We start from the raw sequence: 23,789 nt of genomic DNA on the forward strand, positions 1-23,789 counted from the left end.
TTTAATAATAGGATGATGAAAGCATTCTCTTCATCTTGATGTTAGAATCATTGATTCTTTCTTTATCTCGATGATGGATGATTGAAAAAGATAATAAGCCACTAAATTTGATAATGTTCTTGAAGCTTAATCTCCTCTACATCTATCTAGTAACCTCTAACTTTGTGATGAACATGCAATTATACTGAGAGTGTCAGGGAGAGGGGAGGAGGTGGAGTTATAGTGCCAGTTACAAAAACAAAATCATTTAGTTCTTGAATGAGGGAGGTGGAGGGGGAGGAATCAGTAGAGCAATATTTTTTTCACCCTTTAAAAGTTATTAAATTACTTCAAGATTTAATCTAAATTATGCTTCAAGTAAACGACGTCTTTGCAAATTCTTTTTACACCTTTTTCTATTATTAATAATTAGATTGTTGTATGACTTGTTTATTTATTCTTTTCAATCCTTGCTTTATAAGGATCTGAATTTGCTTGATAATTGTTGTGTAATGATTGAGAAAGTTGAACAAATAGTTGTGTATCAGGAATTCTTAGAATATATATATGTTGGCCTTCACTGTTTGTCTTGGACATCAGTAGAATCAAATAGCATAGTCATACACAATCAAACATCTCAGACACCAATCTTTGCGTTGCCAAAATTCATAATATTCTATCTTCAAACTTTGTATTGAAGCATATTGACATCCTTAGATTTTCTGTATTGATGTGCATTTTTACTGTTCTATCAGTTGTTGCATGCACAGTTTTAATGGGAATGCGGATGGTAGAAAGAAAAATTGAAATTGGAAAAAGCAGAATTTACAGTGATAATCAAACCAAGCAAAAGCAACATAGGAACAATTTTTTTGGTCTTGGAATTTGGAGATAGTTTTGTTAGGGTGACAGTCGAAAATTGAATGTGCAGGCTGTTTAATCTTTTTTACAAATATAGGAATTTTTTAGTTTTTTCAATTCATCCTAGTGATTAATTAGAGAGTTTGATTCAAAAATGTTTATGAGATAAATCTAAAAAATTTCAAAATTCTTTCTTTCACGTTTCTTTGATCTTCAATTTTATTTTTAGATCAAAATTGAAATCTGAATTATCTGGAAGTTTAAGTTTTGCATGCAATAAAAAGAATTTAAGTTCATATATAAAAAAGATTATTATTTGTTTACGTAAGAATTCTATTATTCCAATCAAATGAAAAGCAAATTTTGTTTAGTTTAAATTAGGTTATATATTTAAAATATTTAAGTTTTTTTTTTGTATTAAGTATCATAAAATATCATTACAAAATTCAGTAGACTAGGATGGAAAACACATAGCCAGCTAGTAGATAGATCTCATAGTGACAAAAAAACCATGGCAGGAAGGTCAGCGGGCCATATCATATGAGCATTATACACAGGTTGCGGCTAAATCACAAAATTACAGAGTTGGATGTCCCATATACAAAATATATCATAGAGGAAACATGTTGTCGACTAACTAAAGAGGAAGGAGGAGTCAGGATCAATATTATCTCCCAAGGGGGGGAGCCACGCAGTCCATCCTAACTCTCCCTTGCACCACACCAGTACATTTCCTTCGGCGAACTAGTCTCTATAGGGATGGGAAGGCAGTCCTTCTAGTTCCACCTCAATGAAATCCTCTCTTTGTTGTCTTGCCTCCATCTCCTGCATAAATTTCATTAGCGCCTGCTCAAAGTGTGACTTGTTGCTTCCCATTCGGTCCCAAGTGAACCCATGAGACAGTTCTCAGATGAAGACATGTGTTATTCCATCATTTAACCATCTGTCAAATTTGTCCTCATCAAGTTGTAGAACCATAGTGACCTGCATAGCAACAAGGTAACGAATGAGTCTCCTAAGAGACTCAGTGAGGTATCTACCCTTTCCAATAAACACATCATCATTCCTAGATTTCCAAATGATCCACAGAATTTCCAAAGAGAGAACAGACCAAAAGAGATTAACACATTTCTTGCCACCTTTAATATAACCAAGTACCACCTCATCAATAGAAAGACATTTATTATCAACTGAAAACCCAAACAATTTGCACACCTCTTTGGCAAAATGACATTCAAAAAAAAAATGTAGCACAGACTCAGGGAGATGACACAATTTACACAATAGGGGGTTGCCATTATTGTCCTTAAGAGGGAGCTTGTGAAGAAAAAGTTTCCAGGCAAAGAACTTCTTTTTTGGTCCAGTTGGAGCATACTAGAATCTCAAGAGATTAGAGTGCCACTTTTTAGAATCCTAGGTGAGGTTCCAGATATTGTTGAGATGGGTTAGGATATCTTCAGAGTCAGCAAGGGCAGAGTAGATCAGTTTGGCCTTCATTAGAGGGAGGGGAGAGCCATCGCCCCAACAGAGGGAGGAGATTGGGGAGAGCAAAGAAGGGGCAGATGAGGAGAGGATGGGTTCGAGTGCAGTCTTGAGGACAAAATATTTAAGTTTCATTTTACATTGAGATTATATTTTAGTCAAAAATGATATTCTATTTAATTAGAATATTCTATTAATAAGATTTATATTATGATATTTAATTTATGATGATGGATTATTTTAAGTAGAATAAGATGATTAGAAAATATACATAATTAAGGTTAAAAATTATCATAAATTATTTTATGAATTGTAGAAAATTTATATCAAATATGTAAACTTATTTAATATATATAAGTATAAAAAATGTTCTATGAATAAGAAAACATGTATAAAAAATAATTAAAAATATCAAGTTTCATTTTCATATAAATATAAATAATAAACATCAATTTTGTCATTGAAAATAATTGAAAAATTATTTTGAAATGAAATAAAATTAGAATTCCATATTTATCACTTATTATACAAGTAAAAGAAGGATTTAATATAAATTATTCAATAAATGTTACATACAAAAATAAAAGATTATAATATATGTTTTAATTTCTTTTTACCCTCGATAATTTTTAGAGAGTTAAAGTCATGTATTTTAACTCTTGGCTTTCTACATGTCTTATGTCAATTGTTTTTTGTTTTTTTTTAATAAAAGTGGATAGAACCACTGAAATATATTAATTTTCAAAAGTTTTTTATAGTGTCTGGTTCAAAAAGCACTAAAGGGAAAGAACCAATAAGAAAACCCTTCAATATTGCTTAAGTAACACAAGCCTATTCTACCCAATACAAAATGCCCATTGGCATACTACATCAAAAAACCCATCCCAATTACATAAGCCGCATTAGATATAAAGGAAGCTGCCAACGGAAGCATATAGGAGGAAGATTAAAGTATGATCTCAGGAGGATGCATAGCCATTTCTGCCAAAAAAACACCAATCTACACCACCCCTGTCTATGAAACACAATTCTCAAATTCATTGGTTAGAATGATACCACATAGCAGAAAGAAAACCATAATCAGAGACCCTGTCAAAATAAACATTGTGATCAAGCATAACAGAACCCAAATGAGGAGAAAGAAAGGATGTTGAAGTCCTCGTGGAGCCAAAATAAATCCAATCCACATAAAAGACAACAGAACGATCCAAGAAAAAAGCAACAAAAGGAGCCAACTCAGATACCAATTGATCTATATATTCCAAGATCTGAAGGACAACCACTAGCCATCAACCTGAACCAAAAGCTTTCGAAAGGAAACAAAACATCTTGACATATAATACGCAATGACAAGAAAGAGAGAGACATAAAAACCAACCACAAAACTTCCATATATACCATTCACACAAAGGAGCATTATAAAAAACCGTAGAAACCTCCACAAGTGTGCAAGGCGCATCCTCAAAATATGATGACAAAATATCGATCCTTATAATCATATGAAGAAAGAGAGCAACAGGCTAGCAGCGTGAAATTACCCAATGTAATGTGGAACGAGCATGCCATGAAACCACAATTCTCACTAAAAACCTAGAAATGAAGCAAACTAACACGTCACTGTAATCATCATTGAATGATTGAACAATGAGAATGCACAAGCGAAGATACCCAAGAAATCCCTCCGAACTTAACCGAACATGATTAACACACACAAACCCAACACCAAGAAATGATTAAAGGAATGTGCCCACGCAGAACAACAAACAATAACATGTGATGAGTACTTCCTGCAAGATATGCTAAACAACCCCGAGTACTCAAAGCACCTTTATAATAACAGGCCAATTAAATATGAAATGAAAGCCACGCCAGACTTATACATAACAGAAAACATCACATGCCAAATCGATCAGGCAGGCAATTGCAGACTCCACACCCTCCTTGTTCCATGTAGGAATTCTTGCCAAATATGTCATTAACAAGGGAGTTCTCATAAGGCGAACAACACCCTCCTCAATGTCACATATGAAAGAAAAGCCACACCCAACAAGGAGGTTGATGAAGACTACAACTATGCCCAAACCATTTAAGGCACCCGAATGCAAACTCCACACTCCCCTTGCTCTATACAAAGATACTTACCGAATATGCCATAAGACAAAGGAATTATGATAAGGCATACAATACCCTCCTCTATGTCATATGTGAAAGAAAACATTACCACTATCCATCCTTATTGGTTACGTCAGAAGATAACCATTACATTTACCATGTAAGCTTACCTCCTTTACTTCAAATATTCCGAAACCGAGGAAGGGATTTCTTCCACACTTACCTCCCACATATTGGCATCACTATCAATGGCTAAGTTAGCCAAGAAATTTGCAATCTTATTCACTTCTCTATAACAGTGGGAAATCAAGAAGGAATCAAAAAAATCTAATTTTTGCAAAATATGATAAAGTATATATTGTAATTGCCAACAATCGACTTCTTTTTCATGACACTTTGAATAATAACCATAGAATCACCTTCAATTATCAAGTCCTTAATTCCCAAAGATATAACCATATCCAAACCAAAAGACAAAGTATATAATTCTACACAATTGTTAGTCTTGAAACCAATCACATGACAACGAGCATGAATAAATATTACCTTATGATCATAAATTACCATACCTGCCCCTGCCAGGCCAGGGTTCCCATGAGAAGCACCATCAAAATTCAATTTAAAGTTCCCTTGCGGAGGAGGTTTTCATCAAGCAAAATTTCTCTTACTTATAGCATTTGTCTTATTCAAAATAGATCCATGAGTAGGTAAAACTGATAACATCCTCCAGACTCAAGTTACCCTACTATCCCAATGAGAAAAAGAGGTAAGATTTTCCAAATTCTTATAAATAAAAGACAAAGCAACTTCAGAGATGGAAGATTCAATCCTCAATAAAACCTCAGCCAAGGAAGAGCTTGTTTGTTTAAAAATCCTATTATTACACTCTAACCAAATATTCCAAATCACAATAGATGGAGAAATAATCCAAAGACATGCACAAAAAGATGAAGCAAACAGGAGAGGCCAGGCTCTGAAGTGGGAAAGGAGATCCTTACCAATAACAAAGGATAGATTTAGCTTTTCAAACAACCATTGCCAACAAGCATAGGCAATCATAGTGAAGAAACAAGTGTGCAGAGGATTCTAAATTTTTATTACAAAAAACACAAGGAAATACTGTAGTAATACCCAACCTGTCCAACCTCATACCTGTAAAGACCCTATCCTGCACTACTAACCAAGCAAAAGCACTAGCCTTTGGGAGGCAAGCCATATGCCAAAATATCTTGTATGGCCAAGTAGATAAATCTTTAGCAACCAAGAGAGAATTATAGCCATCCTTAGCTATGTACTTACAAGAGACATTCCTTGTCTAGATAAGTTCATCGTCGGCATTAGAAAAAATTATTACTCTCTCCCCCAACATCTTTTCATATTCCAATTTCACATTTTGATCAATATCTAAAAACTCAATTGATTTCCATCTTACCACCTTAAGATTCCCACTATTCTCAATCTCAAAATAATCAACCACAAAGACACCCCAAAGGGAAGAAAGAGTGGAAATTAAAGGAGACCAATCCTTGTATTCACCAGAGGGGGATGTCCATTCCAAACTTCCTCCCAAAACCTGACCTTTCTACCATTATGAACAATCCATGAGAGATGAGGCAAAATCACTGATCTACATTTACATAGAAAATTCCAAATAGTTGAACCAGACTGTAAATTAGAAACTTGAAAAACATACTCTCTTGGTCCATTATTTAAATATTTAGAAAACATAATCTGTGCCCAAAAGGAGAACGGTCTCTCATACAATTTCCAAACTAGCTCAGCACCTAAGGCTAAATTCTGACTTTCCAGACTCCTAATACTTGTGCCCCTAAGGTTTTTAAGCAAACAAACTTTATCCCATGCTACCAGAGGGAGTTTCTTCTTACCATCTTTATTATTACTCCAAAGGAAGGACCTAAGAGTATCTTGCAAACTAACAATAGCCTCTTTCGGAGACTGCAAAACAGACATGAGATAAATAGGAACAACATTTAGGACAGACTTAATAAGAACAAACTTACCAGTCAAAGTAAACCATCTATGATTCCAGGATAGAATCCTTCTAGAGATAACTGAAATAATCTTATCCAAAAACTCAACTTTATCTTGCTTAATGAAGAAAGGTATACCAAGATAAGAACAAGGAAGATTTCCATATGCAAATCCCCAAAAAATCTTCGATCTATCCTGAACCAATTGTGAATCATGAAGGAAGCAAATCTTTGACTTATCAACATTTACTCTCTGACCAGAAAAGGATGCATAATTTTGTATTATCCCCTTTATCACTCTTGCCTCACCCAAAGAAGCCTGACCAAATAACAAGGTATCATCTGCAAACAAACAATGGGAAATGCTTTGTGGAACATTTTGAATCCTAATTCCCTTCCAAAGCCCTCCCAGCTTACCAGCTCTAATAGCCCAACTGAACGTTTTAGCTAGAAGAATGAATAAGAAAGGAGACAGGGGATCCCCCTACCTCAAACCCCTAGAAGAGGAGAAAAAACCACAAGGGGAGCCATTAATTAGAACCAAGAACCTTCTAGAAGAAATACAAGCACAAATCCATTTGACCAATGCCTTGGAAAAGCCCAATTTAAGTAGAACAACACACAAAGCCCCCCATTCTACTCTATCATATGCCTTCATCATGTCTAATTTGAGGATCATGGTCGGGATTCTCTCAGTAGAAATAGAATGCAGAACCTCACGCAACACTATAGCTCCCTCTGTCATCTCCCTTCCTAGAACAAAACCACCTTGTTCTAAAGAAATGATCCTAGGCAGAATTTCAGCCAACCTTAAAGAAATAGCCTTGGTAAAAATCTTGTACAAAGTGTTACATAAAGCAATAGGGTGAAAATCAACAAATGTCTTGGTAACCTCTTTTTTAGGAATAATTGCAATCATTGTAGTATTAAGCTCTTTCAAAATAGACCTATTCCTTCTAGCTTCCTTAAGGGCCAATAAAACATCATTTCCCACAAAATCCCAACATTTCTGAAAAAATAAAGGAGTAAAACCATCCGGTCCCGAAGCCTTATCAGGGTTCATTGCAAAAATAACATTCTTAACTTCATCCAAAGAAAAAGGAGACATCAACATTTTATTATCTTCTGGAGATACCAAAGAACATATATTAGAAGAAATGTTATTATGAAGATTTCCATGCTCCGAAGATAATAGTGACTTAAAAAACTTAACTGCCTTTGAAGCAATATCCTCCTGTTCTGTTAAAACTTTGTCATTTGGACACTCAATACAAGATATCCCATTTCTACTTCTCTTAATTTTTGTTGAAGAGTGAAATTTTTTTGTACTTCTCTTATGTCAATTGTTGCATAAGTACTAAGAATTAAATATTATGATTTATTGTAGTGTTAAGCATTTAGTTTTATGATATTCTTAAATCATTACCAATCAGTTATTTGATATAAAATACTTAATTAAAATTTCTTAAGGTGTGAGTGTTGCATACTAAAATTAGAATGATACATGTAATTAATTGATTTATTGCACATATTTTTTTTGCTATTTTAATTATATACATTATTATCTGTTGCAAAAAGTTGAAGGACAAAATTGAATCTTCTCATTAAAACTTTTCAAACAATATGAATTTTTCTACACAAATAAGATGATAACAAAAAAAGCTTCATATATCTTTTGTTCTAATTTTATCTGAAATAAATGGTTGGAGACTACAATCTTCTTTTCTAAGTAACAAATGAATGTGCATCCAAAAAAGGTGTATTCCTCATTTCGTGTTGTAGGGTTTATGATAGGATTACATTATAAATATGAAGTTGTAGCTTGAATTACACATTGTGTTTTTAAACTTGCATAAAGCTTAGCTCATTGTTTGTAAGATGCATTTTTATTCTCATTTTTTGTTATCTCAAATGAATGGTCATATATCAAAAACTTCATCTTTAGGTAATAGAAGTATGTGCATCTTGACAAATGTGTATTCCTCAATGTTTTATGTTGTTGAGGGGTTGTAATATGATTTTATTGTATATATGAAGTTCTAGGTTGAATTACACAATGTGTTTTTAAACCTACATGAATTTAGTTTACACTTGGTAAAATATATCTTTTTTTCATTTAACATTATCTCAAACATTGGTTGGATATCACAACATTCCTCTACAAGTTTAAGAGAGGTATAGAAGGATAAATATGGAGAGATATATAGAGAGATTAATGGAGATATAGATGTAAGGGTCAAGAAAGAGGAATGAGAGAGATGGATGGATAGAGGGAAGGAGATGTATCTAGAGATAGAAATAAAGAGTGGAAAGCTAGAGGGAGAAGAGGAGAAAAAGATAGAGAGAGGTAGAGTGAGAGATAAAGATAATGAGAGATGGGGAGATAGTGTTGGTAATGGAGCCTAGTTATCTTCTTGCTTAATATTTTTGTGTTTTGATTATGTTTGGATATTATTTATTAACAGGGGTTGGGGAAAAGAGAGGTATTTGTGTTGACATAAGTTGCACTCTTATTAGTATGGACATTTTTTAACGTTTCTCAACATGCACGAGGTTAGTGTAAGTATGAAGTTGCAAGTTGAATTACATATTGTGTTTTTCAACATGTACAAGTTTAGTTCATGACTAGTAAGATGTGTTTTTTCTACTCATTTGATGTTATCTCAAATGAATGGTTGTATTTCACAACCTTTCCCTTTAGGTAATAGAGGTATGTTGCCTCAAAAAAGGTATATTCATTATTTTATATTGCTAAAGGGTTCCAATAGGATTTCATTATATATATGAAGTTGCAGATTGAAATACCCATTGTATTTTTTAACCTATAGAAGCTTAGTGTATGGTTGATAAGATGTCTTTTTCTTCTCATTTGATGTTATCTAAAATAGATATTTGGATATTACTGTTGAAGTGGTTGAATGAATCTAAATATTGAGAGAGGGGGGGGGGGGGGTGGGTGGGTGAATCAGTATTCCCACACTTAAATAAACTTTTATCAAAGAATTAAGCTTAGCAATTAATCGCATCAATAAGAAAACAACACAACCACAAAGAACACTAGATTTTATATGTGGAAAATCCAAACGGGAGAAATCACAGAGAGGGTTATCTCTTAAGATAATATAGATAGTTATATGGTGTTTACAAAAGGGTGGTTCATTGTCAGATGGCTCACTTCTAGATTACAATGCAGCTCATTGTCGGAAAAATAATAAGGCTCACTGTCGAAATGCTTATTACAATAGAAAGGAATGAACTTAAGAAAATTGCATCTCCAAATGCATGAAGTCAGTTCCAATGTAAGTTTAGATAACAAAATCAACTCATAGTAGATCCGGTAAAGGATCTCTGCACCATTGCAAAATCCCCTGTTACAGATTCGGTAAAGGATTACTACAAAATTATTCGTTGTTTGCCAATCCAATTGCTTGTAGTAGATCTGGTAAGGGATTAGTGCACCACTGCATTGTGTTTAGAACTTTTCCACTCACACATACATGCCTTCTCTCTACTACTCACCTTACACATACACACACTACTTTACTACTCACTCTTTCACTTATCCTCATCCACACACATACCTCTTCCACATAGCTTCTATATATGTATATAAACTGGTAAGCACATACACCAAGACAATATGTATGCCAAGCGCAAAATGAATTATTCAATAATGCATTGCTCAAATCAACATGTTACCAAAACATGCCTCAACCAAAAACAGGGTAACCAAGTTGGCTTTCATCAAACTTCTACACACTTCCTTAACATACTTTTTTTACCGAAACATATGCCTCAATTACCGAGACAAAACAAGAAGCAACTGAACCAATAGATACGAATCCATAAGCACAACTTCCAAGCACAATAACATCCAATACCAGGATACTGATACCACATATTTCCATGAGCGTTCAACAACATAACAAATACAATCAGAACTAGATGTGAACCATGATAGACAAGACACAACATTTTGGAGAAGAGAAACTTTAGTAGATCATATATAGTTCACTGCAACACATCACATACATACCTATCTTCCATCGCTATACAACAACATATACTTACTTATCATCCATTGTTGCTCAATATGCCACATCTAGTCCTAACCGGATCACCGAGTTTGACATCAATGACAACATTAACAATATTGACACATTTATCTAACAATTACAATCTTCCTCTTTAGGTAACAAAGGCATGTTGGATATCACAACTAAGTTTGTGTAGGTTGAAAAACACAATGTGTATTTTAACCTACAACTTTATATTTATAATGTCCAACCCTATCACAATTCTATAACAACATAAAATGAGGAATACACTTTTGTTGGGGTGTGCATATCTCGGTTACTTGAAGAGGAAAGTTGTTATATCAAACTAATCATTTGAGATATGTTTTACACAAAAGTGTATTATACATTATGTTTTACACAAAAGTGTATTACACATTATTTTTACACAAAAAATTATTACACATTGTATTTTTCAACCCACACAAACTTAGTTCATGGTTGGTAAGATGTGTTTTTCCTCATTTGATGTTATCTCAAATGAACAACCTTCCTCTTTAGGTAACAAAGGCATGTGCACCCTAACAACAGTGTATTTTTCATTTTATTATGTTACACAGTTTTGATAGGAATTCATTGTATATATGAAGTTGTAGGTTGCAATACAGATTGTGTTAAATTGTAACCTACAAAATCTTAGTTCATGGATGACAAGTGTAGTGTTGTAAATTGTCACACTCATTTTAGGGCCCTTTCTTTAGTGTGCCTCATTTCACTTCACTTTCATATAGGTCTTGCCCTATTTTCACTTTAATGAATATAGTTATTAATATATTTTATTTAATTTCATTGTTATAACATTAACCAAGCATACAAATGGAAAGACAATTTTTTACCAATATTTTAAATTAATGCACCAACAAAATAAATTCAACACTACATTATATGATTATCATATATATCTTAAATAAATGACGGAGTTAAGGTGGAGCTATTCAATGTATCATGGCATGGAATCCTATCACAATCTCGCAACAACATAAAATTGGAAATACCTTTTGTTGGGATGGACATACTTTTGTTACCTAGACAAGAATGTTGTGAAATCCAACCATTCATTCGAGATAAACATTAATTGAGCATAAAAATACATCTTACCAACCATGAGCTTAGTTTGTGCATGTTGAAAAAAACAATATGTATTTTAATCTACAATTTCATATTTACAATGGAATCCTGTATTAATGACTACATCATATGATTATATTATTCTAGTTTTACAAATCCTTGTGAGATCAAATATACCAATGGTCCCATGCAAAAGTAGATACAGAGTTAGACAGTGGCAGGTGTGCTTCACGAGCAATTTTTGCTAGGTGTCCATCAATAATTTCTACGCTCTATTTACAATGTTTTTTTTTGTCCATAATTAGAATCTCAACTTGAAATTGATGAGTTACTACATATATTGTTTGGAGAGTAGCTATTCTTACTAGGTCATTTCAGGGGAAGAGCACCAATTATCATCCATGTTCCAATAATTGTTCACTCCTTGCACACCCAATCTTTCAATTACCAACTTAAAAAAAACTAAGAGAAAAAAACTAAAAGTTCATCAATAAATTTCACATGTACTAGTAGCCACCCTTTTTAAAGCATTTTTGGACCATAATTGGCCCATTTGTGTACCATTATTGGTACACTTAGTGTACAATTAAAGTATTGGGAATTTTTTGTGCACAAGTTATTAGGGTATCTTTAAGCAGGTTTTAGGCCGCAGTTTGAAATGTGTACTTTTTTACCCTTGCACACCTAACGGATCATCGTTACTATCCAGAAGCCAGAACAATAGATATAAGCAATTAAATTGTATGATGAGACAACAAAAAAAAACATCAAAATCTGATGTACCATTTAAGAATCTGTGGGTGTACCAAGTTAGCTATAACGACTATTGGTATACTTCCTCTAGTACCAAAATTTTACTAATAAGTAGCACATCTATCCCTACATTTGATTGCTTTAGTATTAGAATCTTTTGGCATATATGTTACTCTCAAATATTGTAACGAAAGTTGAATTGTGAATCTATACATCTGGCATTCGTGGTTGGACATTGGCACCGTTTGCTTGTTTATAATAGAGATACCTCCATTTAATTTGAAGTGTTCAAGTGTCCATGGTAACTAAGTGCAATACAACACTAGCATATTGCCTCTATTTCACAAATGGATGACATCATGTGATCAGTCAAGCATAAGCTTTTATTTTGTTTATTTTTTAGTGGTTGACTAGATTCTTCTCTTTCTCATTTCATAGGGCGCCAAATTTTGTGAGGGATGGTATACTCCCTTAGCATGTGTTATTTGAGCTTTTTGATCTATCATTTTGTAATAGCAACAATGAAGCTTGGGTTTTTGGAGAAGCTTACCTTCCTTGAGAGCTCAAGGTTGCACAAATATGGTTTTCAAACCATGTTAGTGGATTTTATATTTACTATTTGTTTCTTTTTGTTATTTTATTAATCCAAGAAGATCAAAGGGTTCTCTACAATAGAGATTGTGAAAACTTAAAGTACTCTGCTCATTATCTTCAGATTGTTAATTTCATCTATAACAATTGTTAAAAAACATTATTATGTTCAATTTGAACCTTAGAAATATCACTTGATTATATAGTTGAAATTATATTATTATACTTCATTTACTTTACATGTATATTAAATTTGCAATAATACTTCATTTACTATGATATTAAAATACATATAAATTTTATCTTTACTTTCACTATTATAGATGCAAGTCACTATTATAGATGCAAGTGCTAATTATACTCTAGAATGTACACTATTAACACAAATTCAAACATCTTTCTTTTTAACATTTGTTTTCCTAAATCAATTTTTAGAATTTTTTTTAATTTTTAATAATCTTATTTATAATAATTTAAATTTATTTAATAACTATATTCTTACCTTTAAGACGTTGACATATGTCGTTGAAACCCTAGCCTTCCCTCCACTTGTGGAAACATGATCGCCAAACTATTCTTCTGCTTACCTGTGCGGCGCAACCTCTTTCTCAAAATCCCAACTCTTTTTCGCTTGAATTTCTCAATTCTTGCAGAGAGTAATGTTAGCAACGGCAATGCCACTTCAGAAAATCTCTTTCTGCACTTCGTTACCATCAGATTTAACATATCTTCAGCTGACGCCGCAAAAATGTTGAAAAGGGCGCCCTCGCTTGAGCGGCTTAAAACGCTGGGTAATATTGAAAAGCTCGTGTCCATAGTCAACAGACATGGCTGCAACGAAGATGAAATTGCAAACATAATCAGATCTGATCCCAGGCTTATGTTGATCAGTGCAGAAAGACTGGTGGATCCCAGGATTCAAGCGCTGAAAGATTCTGGCATTGAGAGCAAAATTATAACCAGGTTCCCGGGGATCTTGAAATCTAAGCTGGAGAATCTCCGCTCCACCCTTGAGCTTCTCAAGACTGTATTCCCTACACAGGATATTCTGATCAGAGCAATTAGGAGAAACCCCTATATTCTTAGAAAGAACTTGCAGAATTTGAAACTCTCGGTTGCCTTTTGGGAGGACTTTGGTATTCGTTGAACAGAGCTTACCAAATTTTTGCTGTTAAATCCATGGGTTTTGACGCACAGCTCTCTGATGCCCGAGCAACTTGATCTTATTCGTAAGATTGGCATTCACAAGGAAAGCAAAATGTACAAATACGTTGTGAACATTGTGGTCAACAACCGCATCGAAGTATTAGAGGCTAAGATAGAGAACCTTCAGCTTTGCGGCCTCTCGCCTGAACAAGCCTTGGAATTAGTTAGGGTTGACCCTTCAGTCCTCAACAAGTCGGAGGAAAACATTAAGAAAAAAATGGACTTTATTCTGAATCAAATGGAACTCTCTGTAGACTTTGTGGTTAAGCATGCATGCATGCTGTCAATGAGTTTTGAGAAGGTAATAAGGCCCAGGTTTTTAGTTGTGCAAACTATGACAGCGATGAATGGAGCGGGGGAGGTTAAGCCGACGCGAATTGGTACCGTATTGAAGATGACCGAGGCCAAGTTTGTTGCCCAGATCATACAAGGGCACCCTGAATCCGCTGTTCTATGGACTGTTTATAAAAATGCCATCGCTAATGTCTCAGAAATCTCAAAGATAAAAAGCTTTGTTAGCATTTGATGTTTATTGATTTGTTAAGCCCATGAGATTTGAGTTTGAAAAACCATCTCAATACTTAGGAAAGCCCATCCCATGTGAAATGGTGGCGATCCTGACCCTGTTCTTTCTGAGACCAGAAATTTCGGAGAAACTGTGGAATGCAATTTACTTCACTTGTTGCTCCGATGCACAAACTGTTGCCCATGATTTGGGATTGTATTTACACTGGTAATCAAGGTATGCTTCTAAATTGTTAGATTTCTGTAATGACCATCTATGAAGTTATATATTAAATTCTAGCAAATAGAACTACACATGTTTTTTGTTTGGGTTATCATACTAGACGTACCCTAAATTTTTATTTGTCCAGGCCACTGTTATGTTATTTTTCTATGGACGATTATCGCTGGATACTGCAGCACAATTTGTGTCCACAATGTAGCATTTTGTTTTATAATTATTTTTAACTTTTTTAATGATTATTTGATTTTATGGATATTAATATATTATAGTACCAGTTAATTTTGTGGATATTATAGTACTCGTTAATTTGTGACTCTCATTTTTAAAAAAATTCATAAGATACAAGTTCCTTGCAATCAACTGTTAATGTTTTTTGCATCAACATTTTAAGTCACACTTCATGATTTATTAATAGGATGATGAAAGCATTCTCTTCATCTTGATGTTAGAATCATTGGTTCTTTCTTTATCTTGATTATGGATGATTGAAAAAGCAAATAAGCCATTAAATTTGATAATTTTCTTGAAGCTTAATCTCCTCGAAATTTATCTAGTAACCTCTAACTTTGTGATGAGCATGCAGTTATATTGAGAGTGTCCGGGAGAGGGGAGGAGGTGGAGTTATAGTGCCAGTTATAAAAACAATATCATTTAGTTCTTGAATGTGGGAGGTGGAGGGGGAGGAATCAGTAGAACAATATTCTTTTTACCTGCTAAAACTTGTTTAATTACTTAAAGATTTAATCTAAATTATGCTTTGTAAACGATGTCTTTGCAAATTCTTTTACACCTTTTTCTGCTATTAATAATTAGATTGCTGTATGACTTCTTTATTTATTCTTTTCAATCCTTGCTTTATAAGGATCCGAATTCGCTTGATAATTGTTGTGTATTGACTGAGAAAGTCGACCAAATTGTTGTGTATGAGGAATTCTTAGAATACGTGTATGTTGGCCTTCACTGTTTGTCATGGACATCAGTAGAATCAAATAGCATAGTCATATACCATCAAACATCTCAGACACCAATCTTTGCATCTTCAAAATTCATAATATTCTATCTTCAAACTTTGTATTGAAGCATTTTGATATCAATGACAATTTGTCAATACTTTGATAATAGTTTCAGCAAAAATATGTTAAAACTTGGTAGAATGTGCTACATGTAACAGAGTTCTAAATTTAGTGAGACTAGTAATCTGTCTTTTGAAGGAGACTACACTATTGTTAAGTTTTGTGCTCAAAACTTTTTAAGCTTTGTTCTTTGTCATTATAGCTCCATTTTTGTCTTTTCTTTGAGTACTTGACAATGATGTAGATAGTTTATGGTTTGGTGTCTTCCTTTTTCAATGTTATTGGTGGTTAATTTTCATTGTGAAAATTTTCAAGCCTCTATTTTAGCTTATGTAGACTTCTTTTTGTGCACTATTTTTAATATTATCAATCATTGACAATTAAACTTACGAACATTTTCATGTCTTGTGATTTTACTATTATTTTAACCAATACAATTGTAATAATATTTCACAATGGTTATATCATTTGTCTTCAGTGCTTGAAAGGGTTTGGTATTAGGGTTATCTGTATTTTTCAATGAAGCACAGTTGTAATTACATCAGAAATCATCCCCTCTTTTTTATTTTCTTTTATTTGAGTTATTGTTAGGGTTATCTGACATTAGGGTTATATCCTGTTGTTTGGCATTAGAGTTATTTGTATTTTTCACTGAAGCACGGTTGTGATTACATCAGGGATTGTCCCCTGTTTTTTATTTCCTTTTATTTGAGATGCTGAAAGTGATAGGGCTAACTTGCATTTCCTTGAATGGAATATTCCCTCCTTGTTTTCCAGTGTGGGACATTTTCTGGTGATTTTGCTGCCTGTAATTTGTTTATGTGCAATGGATTTACCAGAACTTACTCAGCATCTGCTGGTTGGAAAATACAGAAGCCTTGCCTGCGTAAATGATTAACGTGGTGAAATGGTTCGTTCTCCTTTTGAAGTTTTTGGGACTAGAAGACAAACTGACAGGAGCCATTTTAAACAAAAATAAAAAAATAATAAGGTTTAGTTTCAGGACCATTTTCATAAGTGACTCCTATAGAAAAATTAGTGCAAGAGTTTTATGCTGTTTACTGAATCAGGCAAATATTTTCTAGATGGGCAAGGATTTCAAAACTACTTTTTGAATTAGGTTTTCTTTCCCTTAACATTTTTATATCTTAGATATTAAGTGTCCAATGTGTTGAACTATATATCTTTTCACACAGTGATTTGTATTGCCCATCTTAAGTTTGTATATTTTTGAGTAATATTAATCTTGATCCTGTTTCAGCTATGTCATAACAAAGTGATTTGTAGTAGTACTGTTAGTTCACTATTCGTTTGTTATTATAGTACTGGTGGTATCATTAACTATTGCAAAATGAACCATCATGTCAAGTTTCAAGAATCAAGTTTTGTGGATCATCCCCTGGTCAAATTATAAATATAGTTTAATGGTCACTGCTTAAAAGTTTCACCTTGCAAACCCTGGTTACAAATACATTCCTTGTTTCAATTGTTGACCCATTTTTAAGAGCTTTTAAATGGGGCAATCCTACAGTTTTCTGTTCTATTAAAGCTGTATTATTTGTAATTGTTTATGAATTATCATTACATAGTACAGTAGAAATACATATTATTGATATTTCCACTCTTAATTAATTGGGTAATCTCTGAAGAGTACATGAGCAAGAAAATTTGCAGCATATATATAGAAAAGTTCAAGCGGAAACATTGACTAGTCATTTTGTACTCTTATGAGAAGACTATGAAAGGAAAGAAAAGAAAAGAGCAGCAGAAGATGTTAGAGACATAGATACATTTTTAACTTTTAAGGGGTAAGGTCTAATTTATCGTAAGTACTTCAAACAAATAAAAGCCATACATAGGCTACATATAGATTTGGTATAGGAATTTTTAGATTGCATTGTTATCAAGCAAAGATTAGTTTTTTTTTTATTGCTTCTAATGAACCAGATGTTAGTTATTTTTGGAGAAGGTTTCCTTGTCTATTATAAATATGGCAAGGCATATGTACTAAGAACATGATTACTTGGAATGGAATAATGCATATGTACTAAGAACATGATTACTGGAATGGAATAATGCGATTTCATACTTAATTGAAGATTAGTTGTATTAAAAATTTGAAGCACTTCATCTATAAGTTCGGGCTGTTTCATTTATTGGTTGTGATCACAACAGAGATATTCCTTGCATAAAAGTTACTTTTAAACCCGATTCTCTTTACAGACTTTATAAGAAGCAGCCTGGCCCAAATAGAACAATGCTCAATATTGACATCGAAGAAGCCAGGCCATTGTTTCTCATGCAATAAGAATTGCAGTCGAAGTCATGGGTTCATGGCTAATGGGCATTAATTTGGTTGAAATGTTGGATGACTCGAGTAGCAGCAGGGATGAAGAAAATCAAATTGATGCAGTGTGCCATTGCAAGATGATATACGTTGTCAAGAGAGCTAACTGATCAGCCCACTGCTATAATAGTGTTATCTTCTCGCCATACATTGTGAGTAGTAAGATTGAAATGGAGATGAGTTACAATGTTGATTGACTGGGTAGAAGACATAATTCCATATATTCTGAACTAGCACATATTTCTGTTGTAATCAATATGCTTGGGAGGAGCAGAGTAAAAAAATACCGTGTTTACTCATCTGACTGGATGAATCACAAGCTAAAATCTGGTTTGGGTGACTTGCAGCATTATTTGGGGCCATGACAATTATTCTCCCATGGTTAAGTCTGTGCCTAACCATGTATTATTGTTTGTGCTCGCTGCTGTACGGGATTTTGTAATATGGCTTCTACAGCAATAGAATCATAATTCGGTTTCAGTTTTGTGATGATGATTTTGTGTTAAACAGGTATAATAATTTGGTAAGTACTGGTTTATAGTTTTCTTTTAATATTCTTAATATATTTTTGTATATATTATGATTGATTTTGAAGTTTTAATGGGACAAGTTTAGTTCTGTAATATAATAAGCAATCTTCAATGAATATATATTTTTATCTACGTTGAAACTGAAGTTCATATGTTTTGAACTTATTTTTCAGTCTATGATGTGGATTGAAGTCTAATTTTAATCTACACATGAAGAAAATTAGTAATATCAGTATGTTATATAAATTCAGTATGCATGTTTTTTTAAAATATTTAAAATAATTTATATTTTTATAATATTTAATAATTTTTCCAAGTCATCTACTCTTTGGTAATATGATAGGAAAACCTGTCTATTAATGGGCAGTCTAGGGTTGATTGGACTCAGGTTGGGTGAAGGTAAATTTTGACGGAGCTTCAAAAGGGAACCTTGGACCCTCATGAGTTGGATGCATAGCTCGTGATTTAGAAGGAAATATACTTGCAATTAATCAAAGCAATTGGAGACATGAATTGACAATGAAGTAAAAATTCAGGTGGCTTTGTTGGCGGTGGATTTGGCAAAAAGGCTCAAGATTGATCAATTGCATCTGGAAGGTGATTCCGAGATCGTGATTAATGCAATTGTCAACGAGGGTGCACATGTATGAAAAATGGATAAATTAGTCCAAATTATTAGGAAGAAATTAGCAGGTTTTAAAAATTTCAAAATTTTGCATGTGTATCGGGAGGGAAATGCGTTGGAAGACTCCTTGTCCAAATTGGCGGTTGATGTGGTAGGATGAAGAGTGATGGAGTCATGAGTTGGAGTAGATGAACATCACCTTTATGTGCAACCAATTTGGCAATCGTTGTGAAGGAAGGACGTCGTGTAGTGAGTTGGCGAACTTTGGTGATATACATTTATGCCTCAATAGGTTTGTTGCCATTTTTGGTTGTCGTGGGATGTGTGCAAACATGGCCTTTGATTTACATGATGGGGTGGCTTCCACACAATTGTGACAAGTGTAAGGTGAATTAAATAAAAAGGGAATGGAGGCGAATTTTATGCGGCAAAATCAGTATTGAGAGGTTGAAGATTGTTTTCTTTACGTACGACCCTTTGTTTCTTTTGTGGGTCTGTCAGGTTCTCGGCTATGATTTCATACTTGCAAATCAGAAATATTGCATGAACATGGACATCTCGTCCATGTTCTATGCTTGGGGGTTGGAGTGTGCAAGTAATCAAGAGGTGAAAAGGATGATGGAGAGATGTGTGAGTCTAGAATGGAGGAAGGGATTGGATTATCTTTTTGCATTTGCAGAGCTTGGACAAGGGTTTGTTATGGCCTTGGGCGATTGGGTGGCCTTCTCGGGGTACCCTCCACATGTTCACCCTTTCATCTTCTAGCGAGCCCTTAAGGATAGGAATGTAAGAAGGCATGAAGCTATGGAAGGATGGTGCGTTGTACGTGACTATGTTATTGATTGGGAGCTAGTGCTAGACTCGAGATTGTCGCAGGAGGTGATGGACTTGACAAAACTCAAGTTCAAGTTGGCGGACTACTAGAGAGATGGGCAACAACAAGGGAATCACTGCAACCGAATTTCATGGAGGTGAGGAGCAGCGGGTGGATAAAGCTCCAGCAGGAGGCAATGACGAGATGAGGTGGTGCAGGTAAGTGATGGCTGGGGTATCAAAGTGCATGAATAGTGAATGGGGGGGGTCTCCTTTTTGCCCTTATTTTTTGTAATGTAATCAATATACTGTGATTTTTGTAGTGATAATGAATTTTTTTGTAGTGATGATATGTTTTGGGGTAGACTCTCTGGGTGAAAATTTGAATACCCGTTTGGAGGAATGTAGGAGTGGAAGGTAGGTTTGGTTTTGTCTCTTTTGATGATATACATACTTTGAATCTGAATGTATGTTGTTGCAGATTTTGTATTTAATAAAAATAATACAAAATGTTTAATGACCAAAAAAAATGATAGGAAAACCAACGTAAAGGATATGACATTAAATTTACAATTTAAAAGTTAATTTCCTATTTGAAAATATGAAATTGTGTTTTGCAATGTCCCATTTCAAAAACAGAGCACTCTAGAAGACTATTATCTGCTACTAAAATAGATCGAAAAATGGAAATACCTTTACAAAAGTTAGAAAATGATTTGTTTCATGTAAGTGTCTAGTATGCTGATGCAGAAAATAAAGAATATTAAAAAAGAATAGATCAAATATGATTCATGAAGTAAGGAAATCTAACTATGGTTCATAAATAAACAAACGGTTATATAGAGACATTAATTTATGATGAACTTAAGCAATGGTTCCTAATTATAGCAAGTTAGATTGGATGACTTGATAGGGTGCCTTAATAATCCTTCTCCCTTGTTCAAAATCCACTTGTGACGGTGTTTGAACCGTTCTCTCCCTTATTATATTTATAGGGTGCTTGAACTGTTTCCCCTCTTTTCATGCTTATGAGGGTGTCTGAACCGTTCTCCCACTTATTAAACTTATGAGGGTTTTGAACCGCTCCCTCTTTCCATGCTTATGAGGGTTTCTGAACCGTTCTCCATTTTCTCATGCTTATAAGGGTGTTTGGACCGTTCTTCCTTTTTGTCATATGCTTATGAGGGTGTTTGAACTGTTCCCCCTCTTTCTCAATCTCTTCTTAGGATATCAAAAATTATGTCAGAGCCAGACTTAAATAAACACATATATTTCAAATTACCAATATACAAAATGATGTTTTTTTATCTATCTTAAAGATTTACCAAAGTTGTTTATGTGCAACTTGTTACATAAATATATAAATATGTAATAGTGTTGCTCAAAAAATCCTTATGAGAAGACATCTTTCCCCCCAAGTACTATTACATGGGTGTGAGCAAAACTTATTCCTTCGATTATAATTTCTCTAGCTCATAAACTTTCTTCCTTTTTGCCTAGTTTGTTTGGGGGGTATTTAATCTTCCCCTCACATGGTGGAAAGCCACGTTTCATCAGTCACAACTTTTGATTGCAACAACCCCTTGGAAAGGTCGCTGCCCCTCTCAAATTGTTGTTATATTTTCAGTCCCTAATGGTTACGTATAATATCATAATAACAAATTCATCTTCAACAGTTAATTAATATTTAACAACCAATTAATATTTAATAGTTAATTAACATCTAATGTAAATAGTCATTAAGATTTGTCCAATTAATACTATTGTTTTAAAATTGTTCTATAGGAAAATAAGGGGATATGACAGTCCTCCCCTCCTAATTTTCCTTGCCCTCAAGCAATTTTAGGTTGGGATGATCAAACACTTCAGGGCTTTGCCATGATGCATCCTCAGTAGGTACGCCTTTTCACTTGACCAGATATTCTTCGATAGTTTTATTTCATAGCCTTTTTTCTCATATGTTGAGTATCATCTTAGGTTCCAAGATTAATTTACCTTCATCATCAAGAGGAGGCAATTCCAGACAAGATGACATGTTGTCCTAATACTTGTTTAATGCAAGACATATGGAATACATTATGGATTCTATTGTTTGAGTGTAGCGCCAATTCATAAGCCACTTCCCCAATTCTTCTTACCATTCTATATGGACCATAGAAACATGGCTTAATCTTTTCTACCTCACTGGCTTTCAGTGATGACTGCTTGTAGGGTTGTAGCCTTAAAAAGACCATGTCCCCTATTTTGAATGTTCATTCAGTTCTCTTTTTTATGTACATATAGCTTTTACTTATTTTGTGCTTGGAGAAGATTGTCCCTAAGCTCATTCATTATATCCATGCTTTCTTGTATGAAGTCTCTAGCTCCTAGAACTCGGCTTTTTGAGTGGATCACGTCTCCAAAGGATGTTACAATGTATCCATACAAGGCCTTGAAGGGACTTATTCCTATAGACATATGATAAGTAGTATTATAGCAATATTTTCCTAAATGAAGCCATTTAGTCGATGTTTTTTGTTGCCCTATAATGTAATTTCGTAGATACCCTTCCAACCATTTGTTGATGATCTTAGTTTGCCCATTTGTTTGTGGATGCTAGCTTGTGCTAGGGGTTAATTCTGCTTCGGATAGCTTGAAGAGTTCTTGCCAAAAGAGATTGAGGAAATGATCGTCTCGATCACTTACATTGTTTCGAGGCAACCCATGTAGTTTGAAAACTTTTTTGAACAAAACCTCGGTTACTTGAGTGGCTCTATATTTTGTGGATATTGCCATGAAGTGGGCATATTTTGTTAGTTGATCAATCACCACATAAATGCAATCTTTCCTTCGTACTTTGGGCAATCCTGTTATAAAGTCCATGGATATGCTCACCCATTTTTTATTAGGTGTGGGCAATGGTTGAAGTAATCTTGCTGGGCATAAATGTCCATCTTTGCTCGTCTTGTATACCACGCATTCTCTTACATGCTTCAATACATCTTCTTTAAGGCCCTTCCATGAGAACCTCTGTCTGATTTGCTTATAGGTTTTGGAGTATCCTTGGTGACTTGTTGATGGATTGTCATGATAATTTTTTTAAATTTTCTTCTTTACCTTTGATCCTAGTGTGATAAATATGCAATCTTTGTAGAGGACGAGGTCTTCCATAACCCCACATCTTTCATCCTATATTTTCCCCTCAATTAGGTCACTTGAGAATGCATCTTTAGTATATTCTGTGAGTATAGATGCTTTCCAATCAGTAGATATTGTCATTATTGTATTGAGATGGGGTCTCCGAGATAAGGCACTGGCCACAATGTTATTCTTGCCTTTCATATACTCAATGTTAAAGTCATATGCTTGTAGCTTATTTACCCATATTTGTTGTCTATTGTTCAGGTCCTTTTGGCTTAGGAAAAACCTCAAACTATTGTGATCAGTTTTCACAATGAATCTTCCACAAATCAAATATTGCTTGAATTTTGCCAAGGCATGCATAATTGCCAACATTTCATTATTGTAAACTAAATGTCATTTTCTATGCCTTTG

At 34.1% G+C, this 23,789-nt stretch overlaps 2 protein-coding genes and 1 pseudogene across 2 annotated transcripts; all 3 read left to right on the plus strand.

Annotated features, from left to right (window-relative positions):
* LOC131035712 (probable ascorbate-specific transmembrane electron transporter 1) overlaps window positions 1-12,966 on the plus strand; it is a 33,656-nt pseudogene extending 20,690 nt beyond the window's left edge.
* Window positions 12,967-13,445: 479 nt separating this feature from the next.
* Window positions 13,446-14,936, plus strand: LOC131035690 (uncharacterized). The gene has a single exon (XM_057967429.2). It carries the CDS (start codon window positions 13,473-13,475, stop codon window positions 14,058-14,060), a length of 588 nt encoding a protein of 195 aa, XP_057823412.1. The 5' UTR covers window positions 13,446-13,472; the 3' UTR covers window positions 14,061-14,936.
* Window positions 14,118-14,645, plus strand: LOC131035691 (uncharacterized). The gene has a single exon (XM_057967430.2). The coding sequence runs from the start codon at window positions 14,118-14,120 to the stop codon at window positions 14,643-14,645; it is 528 nt and encodes a 175-aa protein (XP_057823413.1).
* Window positions 14,937-23,789: the final 8,853 nt, after the last annotated feature.

The sequence above is a fragment of the Cryptomeria japonica genome, chromosome 6 (assembly GCF_030272615.1).
Source record: "Cryptomeria japonica chromosome 6, Sugi_1.0, whole genome shotgun sequence".
Lineage (NCBI taxonomy): Eukaryota > Viridiplantae > Streptophyta > Pinopsida > Cupressales > Cupressaceae > Cryptomeria > Cryptomeria japonica.

Excerpts from the sequence above, each read along its gene's own strand:
- LOC131035690 (XM_057967429.2), top strand. The coding sequence starts at position 13,473 with ATGATCGCCAAACTATTCTTCTGCTTACCTGTGCGGCGCAACCTCTTT.
- LOC131035691 (XM_057967430.2), top strand. The coding sequence starts at position 14,118 with ATGCCCGAGCAACTTGATCTTATTCGTAAGATTGGCATTCACAAGGAA.